Below are 8081 nucleotides of genomic sequence, written 5' to 3'. Positions count from 1 at the left end.
TAATTTGTATTTTTTTCTTTTTATTCATCTGTCATTTTGAAATTTTTTATAATGAACAGGTATTACTTCAGAGACCAGAAAAACATTAAAAGTATTCAGTTAACCACTAAAGAGAGATATTAGATGCGTAAAGGTCAGTGGTTTCCCACTGCTCACAGTATCAAGGTCAGATTTGCTCACCTGGGTTGGCCCCCAACTGCCACCCCAATCCCCTCTCTCATTATGCCTCTACCAGCTCTCTCAGCTCTAGCCATGCAGGTCTCCAGGTCTTTTGTTATTTTCCTGCTACCACAGAGCTTTAATATAGTAAATTGTATTATTTTTTTCAATTGTTCATTCCCACCTGTGAGGGAAATGGCTGCATTTCCATCAGGAGTAGGCCAAGGCAGCCTTTTGGTGCAGCATGACTCAGCAGGTTTGGAGTGCGGGCACACAACCCCTCCACACATTATGTAACCATTCCGTGTGAGGTGCATTAGGTAATCACCCATGAAAGCTTGTGCTTGGGTTGGAGCCACTATTGTCAGTAAAAAGTATAATTATCCTGCTAATGCTGTATATATGGCTTGTGTCCAGGCTCTCCTGTGCCCAGAGAGAGAATAAAGCCATGTTGAAACTCTCCACAATTCCTCAAGTGTTTTTCCAACTACCCGCCACTCGCCTGACTCCCCTTGGATCTCAGTTAGAACCTGACATTTGGCGTCATGAACAGATCCTGAGGTGAGTGAGCCTTTGGTCCCCACAGATTCTGGGTCGGCCATGTGGCCGCAACATGGGTTGTGGTACCCAGTGGCAGTTATGCTGCTCAGATGGGCTCTGGTGGAAACCAGATGGGCAGTAGTAGATGGGTCCTCCATGAGCATGGAGAAGGCACTGATGAAGCTAGAAGCACAGAGCACCAAGAAGGAGCAAGCTTTTGCTGGCAAAGTTAGATGGCATTTTTGACTGTGCTATGAGAAGTACACACCAAGTCCCTGAGGGGTAAAGCACAAGTAAGGGCCCTCTAGGCACAGGTCGGGCACCTGGAGGCCCAGCTACACAGCTCAGAAAAATAGTTAGAAGCTGCCATGAATGAGAAACTCCAGGAGCAGGCAGGATGCTTGGAGGCTCAGCTACAGAGCTTGGAAAAGGAATTAGAGGCTGCTGTGAATGCAAGCCTGAGTGCATCATGTTGGCCGGAGACCCCTCACTTGGTCTGATACAAAGGAGGAAGAACCCCCATTGCAGGCTCGCCCAGTGGTCCATCAGAAGGTAGATCATGAACAGCCATTGAGGCCACAAGGGCATGCTCAGGGACGCCCCACTGTAATACAAAATACTTTATATACTGCCTATACCCCAACTGAGATGCAGAAATTAGGCAAGCAGTGTCGCCAGTATCCAGAGGAACCTCTGTCCACCTGGATGCTTCATTTGTGGGACAAGGGAGCATATAACATCTCCTGTTCTGCCTCTGAGGTGGAAAAGCTGGCCTCTATCATGACTCACCCCTCCCTCCAACAGCAGTTGCAGGTGAGCAGGCAGTTGGCACAAGGGCAAGGTGACCACACCCTGACTGAGTGGCTATGGCCAGCCGTACAGACTGTGTGGATCAATGCCGAAGAAATACCCAAAACCATGAGTAAATGGCAGTCGTATGCCGATTTGGTGCAAGTCATCTGGGAGATGGGTATGCGGCAGACTATGTTTGACCTGAATACCCAGGGGCCAGATGATGAATGTTTCACCTCCCACATGAGGGATCTTATGTTGGGTTCTGTGCCCCTGAGTGCCTTTGGCTCCCTAGCTGCTGTCCTCACCCCAGACGTAGGGGCACCGCACACATGGAGTGACCACTGCTATGGTGGCTCTCAGGGAAGCAGAAGGCTGCCAGTGGGACCAAGGGGTCTGCGCCATACAAAAGGGGAAGATGCCCTGCCTTCCGGGGGCACCCCATGGGAGAAAAGGGGGCTCCAATGAATGACACACTCACATATGTGGGTAGATTTGATTTTGGCCAGGGTTGACCAAGAGAAAATCGATAAGCAGACCAATGAAGTTCTCTTAACTTTCTGGAGACAGTTATCTCTGAAGCAGCAATTCCAGAAAATGCCCAAGGGGGATAAGGATATTGCTGCGCGACCAGGTCCCACCCAGGCATTTCAGCTCAAAGACTACTTGCTGCAGCCGGCAGAAATCTAGAGCCTTTTCTGTTTGATTAGGGAACTGGCAGAGGCACCCAGTTTGGGAGGAAATCAGATGACTGGAGGCTACATATGGAATTAGGGATCCACTAGTCCCCCACCAATGTGCAGTGGGTGCTGGCACTGCTGGATACTAGCGCAGATTGCAGCCTTGTTTATGGGAAACTGGATAAGTTTCCTGGCAAACCTGCTTACATTGACAGTTATGGAGGACGGTCAGTGAAAGTGACACCTGTATCTCTGTACCTTGGCATTGGCCACTTGGCTCCCCATTTATATACTATGTATGTCTCTCCTATTCCAGAATACATTCTGGGGGTAGACATTTTACATGGCCTGGTGTTACAAACCATGGCCAGGGAATTCAGACACCAAGTGCATGTGGTGAAGCTGGTGCTGTGCAGATATACACATTACTAGCCTCAGGTCCTGCCCACAACCCCGACGAGTTACTTCCACTCATCAATACCATTTGCCAGGTGGGCATACAGAGATAACTGAGACAACCAAAAAGCTGGAGGAGGTGCAGATAGTGCGTGGCACCCACAGCCTCTACAATTCTCCAGTGTGGCCAGTTAGAAAGCCTGACGGAACTTGGCGGATGACAGTGGACTATCGAGAACTCAATAAAGTAACACCCTTTTTGCATGCAGCTGTACCATCAATCATGGATTTGATGGACCAGTTGACAATGGATTTGGGACAGCACCACTATGTAGTGGACTCGACCAATGGATTTTTCTCCATAGACATCACTCCAGAAAGCCAGGAACAGTTCACCTTCGCGTGGGATAGGCAACAATGGACTTTTAGTGTTGCTGCAGGGCTATGAGCATAGCCCTATCAAATGTCATGGTCTAGTTGCCACAGATTTAGCCACGTGGCAATGTCCAGAAAGGCTCCACCTATTCCATTTTATTGATGATATTAAGTTAACTTCTGATTCTCGTGCAGATTTAGAAGCAGTGGCACCCTTCTTGTGGCAACATTTGGCTGCATATGGTTGGGCCATCAACAAATCCAAGGTCCAAGGGCCTGGATTATCTGCGAGATTCTTGGGAGTTATCTGGTCAGGTAAGACAAAGGCCATCCCAGAGGCTATCGTTGATAAGATTCAGGCATATTCCCGGCCCACCATGGTGAATTAGCTGAAAACTTTTGTGGGCCTCCTGGGATATTGGCAGGCATTTGTGCCCCATTTAGCTCAAATGATAAAACTGTTGCATCTGTTAACAAAGAAGGGAGCTACCTGGGACTGGGATGATGCGGCTTAGACTGCCTTCCTGGCAGCCATGTGGGCTATTCAGCAGGCCCAAGCCCTACAGTTAGTTGACCAGGGGTGCCCATTTGAGCTGGATGTGGCTGTGACCACAGATGGTTCCGGTTGGGACCTGTGGGACTTCATGGAGTGCTTGAGAATTCCAGTAGGCTTTTGGTACCAACTGCGGAAGGGAGTTGAGCTCCAGTATTCCTTGATAGAGACACAGCTAACAGCTGTATATGCTGCCCTTCAGGCTTGTGAAATTATGACAGGATGGGCTGCAGTCATTGTGTGGACAACTTACCCGATAGTGAGATAGGTGCAATCATGGGTAATGACCCCCCAGACTGGGACAGCACAGACATCCACTTTGGCAAATTGGGGCATCTACTTGGAGCAGCAGAGTACACTGACTACACGTGTCTTAGTGGCAGAGTTACAAGAGGTCTTGGGGACTGTAGTCCTACTGCAAGATAAGGCCATGGGGCCTGAAGCACCCCTAGACCCTGAGCCTTCACTGTTTAAGGAAGGGCATTCCCCCATTCCCAATGGGGCATGGTACACAGATGGATCTAGCCAAGATGCTATTTCTGCCTGGACTGCTGTTGCAGTCCAACATAGTACTGACACAATATGGTTTGAAACCAGGTGTGGACAAAGTAGCCAATGGGCTGAAATCAGAGCAGTGTGGATGGTGATCACCAAGGAGGTGATGCCTGTGGTAATCTCTACCAATATCTGGGCAGTCTATTGAAGCTTAACCTTGTTGTTAACTACCTGGAAAATAGAAAAGTGGCTAGTTGGCCACTGACCCATTTGGGGCTGAGCCATGTGGCAAGACCTCTGGGAAATGGGTCATCAGAAAAAGATAACTATCACATGTCAGGCCATATGTCTTTGGCCACCCCTGGAAATGATGAGGCAGATGCCTTGGCCAAGATCCGATGGTTAGAGTCAGCATCTACATGAGATGTGGCCTTGTGGCTACACTGGAAACTGGGACACGTGGGGGATAAACAGATGCAACAGGTCAATAAGCGTTGGGGTCTGTCCCTGTCCACACAAGACATTTGGGAGGCTTGTCAGAAATGCCCAGCATGTGCTCAGACATACCCTAAACAGAGGCAGCTGCCCAGTGTTACACAGGTAATGACAGGGCAAGTGTCCTTGACTAAGTGGCAAGCAGACTACATCGGGCCACTGCCAAAGTTGCAAGAGTATACACATACACTAACAGCTGTGGGCATGGCCACAGGCCTGTTTTTCACCTACCCTTGCAGGGTGGCCGACCAACAGAACACCATCTGGGCCCTGCAACACTTATGTGCCCTGTATGGTTGCCCTCTGGCCATTGAGAGTGATAGGGGAACATATTTCACTGGACAATAGGTACAACAATGGGCACAACCAATGGACGTAAAGTGGGAATTCCGTGTGCCATACAACCCGCAAGCTGTGGGTATGATTGAACGATATAATGAGCTCTTGAAGAATAGATTATGCTTGCATGTCACACCCCCATCTTTTTGGGACCGGAGTTCAAGGTTGGACCTGGTGTTCCAAACCTTGAATGAACAGCCATGGAAATGTGGCTGGTCCAGCCCTGGTGAAGGCTTTGTTACACTGGGCTGCCCACCCCCCAACCACCTTCAGTTGGTTACACTGGGCTGCCCACCCCCCAACCACACACCAAGAATTACCTCCTCCAACCAGGTATGGGGATGAATGGAAACCTGTTGTTGCCTGCCCCTGTTGCCTGCCCCAATGGTCCCTGAAGGCAGGGAACAGAAAACCTGGCTTTGGCCATGGACCCTCCAAGACCCCACTGCCAGTGGTTGGCCATCATAGCTCTCTGGGGGGAGGGCCTACATCATGACTTGCATGTCACTCCTTGGGTGTTCAATACACGGCCCCTGAGGTTGACTGTTCATAGAGAAATGGCCAGGGAAGGAACCCTTCTCCAGGGGACATATGTACTGTCTGTGTGGCCTATCATGAGCTTCCCTGTGACTTTGGCACAGATACAAGACTCAAAGGAACCATGGGGAGCTGATAAAGTGTGGCACCATCTCCCAGGGCAAAAGCCCTTGGTGTCTGCATTGTTATCCAGAGACGAAAGGTTAGACTGTATTTTGCCTGAGGGACATGATTTAACTCTGTTAGTACCTGTGCCTGCTCTGTCATTTCGACTGTAGGTTAACATGCTCCAACTGCATTGTGGACTGGGCCCACACCTTCACTGAGGTGACCAATGTTTCCAACTGTTGGATCTGCACCATCCTTCCAGGAGCAGCTGCAGATGGCTTGCCTTGGCACATACATTCAGCATCTGCAGAGAATTAGACATGGCTGGAGACTTTGAGTCCCATGGCCGACACCTGGAATGCAACAGGGCAAGCTGCAGACAAAGAATGCCGCAAGACCCATAGCATGCCTGTCCCATCTTGCCTGTAGCATTTATGATGGGAGGGGCTGGCTAGTGGGGAAATATGTAGTACCCCCAGCTCAGGGATGGCAGTGCATAGAGCAACACTGGGGTAACACCACTGTGGGATGGCTACCCTGCAAGGCCTGTGTAAACATAACACATGTCACCACACCGAAGGTATGGTGGAACATGCGGCCCCACCCAAGGTCAGGCCCTGATGGATTTTATGATCCCTGGGAGTTTATGGGTCATTGAGGACACAGGGTGTCCTTACCTAGCAGCAGACTGGCCTGGACGTTGTACCTGAGTTTGGCCTTACGTACCTGGCACTCTTCTCCCTGCTTTGCCCAGATGCCAGAATAACTGGGAGGTGCTATGCTCTCACTTTTTGTGAGTGTGACGAGGCCCCTAGTGGTTCTTCACCTTGGAAGTGACTATCCCTGGAGTGGGTGTCATAACTGTAAAAGCAGAAGTTACTGCTTTTGCAGAGCACACTGCTCGGGCTCTGAATCACACCCGAGGGGCCCTCCTCCTGTTAATGGATGCAGTTGATCAGATCAGGAAGGCGGTGTTGCAAAACCGAATGGCCTTAGACATAGTAACTGCTGCCCAAGGAGGCATCTGTGCCCTTTTAGGAACACAATGTTGTACCTTTATCCCTGACAGTCAACAGAACATAACAGCAGCCCTTCAAGGGGTCTCATGGGAGAATAAGTTTCTAGGGAGCCTTACTGATGAACCCCTGCAGAGATGGAGGGGCATCCCTAGGCTCTGGCCTATGCTGGGCCCCAATAGTTATAAATAGTGTAACTGGGATCCTAGTAGCTTTTGCTCTCTGTATTGTTGTTGTGGGTTATAGATTCAGGGCTCTGCCCTATGGGCACATGTCTCTGCCCAGAGGACACTCTTGGCCTAGGGAGTGGAGGGTAAGGAAAATGGCTGCACTTTAGTCAGGAATAAGCTGAGGCAGCCTTCCAAAGCAGCATAACTCAGTGGGTTTGGAGCACAGGTGCACAGCCCTGCACATTATGTAACCACACCATGTGAGGTGCATTAGGTGATCACACACGTGCGCTCGTGTTTTGCTCAGAACCACTATTGTCTGTAAAAGGTATAATTACCCTGCTAAAGCTGTACATATGGCTCGCCCCCAGGCTCACTCATGCCCAGACTCACTCGCACTTAGAGAGAGTAAAGCCATGTCAAAACTGTCTACGATTCCTTGAGTGTTTCTCCAGCTAACCGCCACTCACCCCACCAACTCCCCTGGGACCCCAGTTAGAACCTGACACCACCCCCTTTCCCTGTAAGAGGAGTGCATTCCTGCCCACTGCCATGCAGCTTTCTATGTCCCCAGTGGGAGGCCCATGCATCCGTGTCCCATCAGCTTTCAGCTTTGACCAAAGGAACAAAAGCAGACATGACGGAGGCCACATCCAAGTAGAAACTCTAAGAGGCAGGACAAGTGTCCACAGTACTCCTGGTCTTTCTGCTATGGGAATAGCATATCCCACTTAGGAAGCTGTTCCTTCAGCTTGAGTCCCTGAATGGGAAACTGCTGCAGCCGAAGAGAGCTTCAATCAATGCATAGCCTCCCTTTAATAAACCTTGTGGTAGAAATTTCTGAGATTTGGAGATCATTTGTTACTGCAACAATACTGACCACTACACATGGTGCATGGTGTTTCTCTATCTGGAACAATCTGATGCCAACCCCACTCCTTTGCATCGTTAAATCCATCCCAGTTCTAATCTGACTCTTTGACCTGGACAAATCTCTTCACATGCTTTCACAGCCCTGGGTATCTTTCCTTGTTAGCATTTATCCCAACTGTCATTTCACCACTTGTATGTGATTATTCAATCAATATCTGCTGTGGTGTAAACTCCTAGAGTCAGCACTTTGCCCAAAACCACACAGCTGAAAGCTGGTGGCGCCAAGGACTTGAATTCCAGCAGTCTGGTACCAAAGTCTGTATTTGTAACCACTAGACTAGGCTGCTATTAATTTCATCTGATGAATGATACGATCAGAGACCAGGTGATAAGTACTGGGAAAAAAAAAAAATGTTGTGATCTGCACAGGTGAATCAAGGAAATAATTCTTTATTGTATACACAAAACCACCTGAGCTTCCGATGAAACAGGGGTGAGCAGCCTCAAGACAGCATGTCTTCTTGGGTAAATATAGATTTAAGGGTAGATTTCC

General features: G+C 49.3%; 1 protein-coding gene across 2 annotated transcripts; it reads left to right on the top strand.

The window, feature by feature from the left end:
- Positions 1-546: 546 nt before the first annotated feature.
- On the top strand, positions 547-7492 carry LOC129037426 (uncharacterized). Of its 2 annotated transcripts, none has more exons than XM_054489520.1 (3): positions 547-720; positions 3138-3257; positions 5640-7492. In XM_054489520.1, the coding sequence occupies exons 1-3, from the start codon at positions 551-553 to the stop codon at positions 5785-5787; spliced, it is 438 nt and encodes a 145-aa protein (XP_054345495.1). In that variant the 5' UTR covers positions 547-550; the 3' UTR covers positions 5788-7492. The 2 variants fall into 2 exon arrangements, with proteins under 2 accessions (XP_054345495.1, XP_054345496.1); XM_054489521.1 differs by having other exon boundaries at positions 5466-7492.
- Positions 7493-8081: the final 589 nt, after the last annotated feature.

This window comes from Pongo pygmaeus, chromosome 4 (genome assembly GCF_028885625.2).
Source record: "Pongo pygmaeus isolate AG05252 chromosome 4, NHGRI_mPonPyg2-v2.0_pri, whole genome shotgun sequence".
Taxonomy (NCBI): domain Eukaryota; kingdom Metazoa; phylum Chordata; class Mammalia; order Primates; family Hominidae; genus Pongo; species Pongo pygmaeus.
Note: the sequence above shows the minus strand (reverse complement) of the source record. Positions and strands in the feature narration are given on the sequence as shown.

Excerpts from the sequence above, each read along its gene's own strand:
- LOC129037426 (XM_054489520.1), top strand. The coding sequence starts at position 551 with ATGCTGTATATATGGCTTGTGTCCAGGCTCTCCTGTGCCCAGAGAGAG. Across the intron at positions 721-3,137 it reads CGTCATGAACAGATCCTGAG|ATTTAGAAGCAGTGGCACCC; the intron begins GTGAGTGAGCCT and ends ATTCTCGTGCAG. Across the intron at positions 3,258-5,639 it reads CTTGGGAGTTATCTGGTCAG|GTTAACATGCTCCAACTGCA; the intron begins GTAAGACAAAGG and ends TTTCGACTGTAG.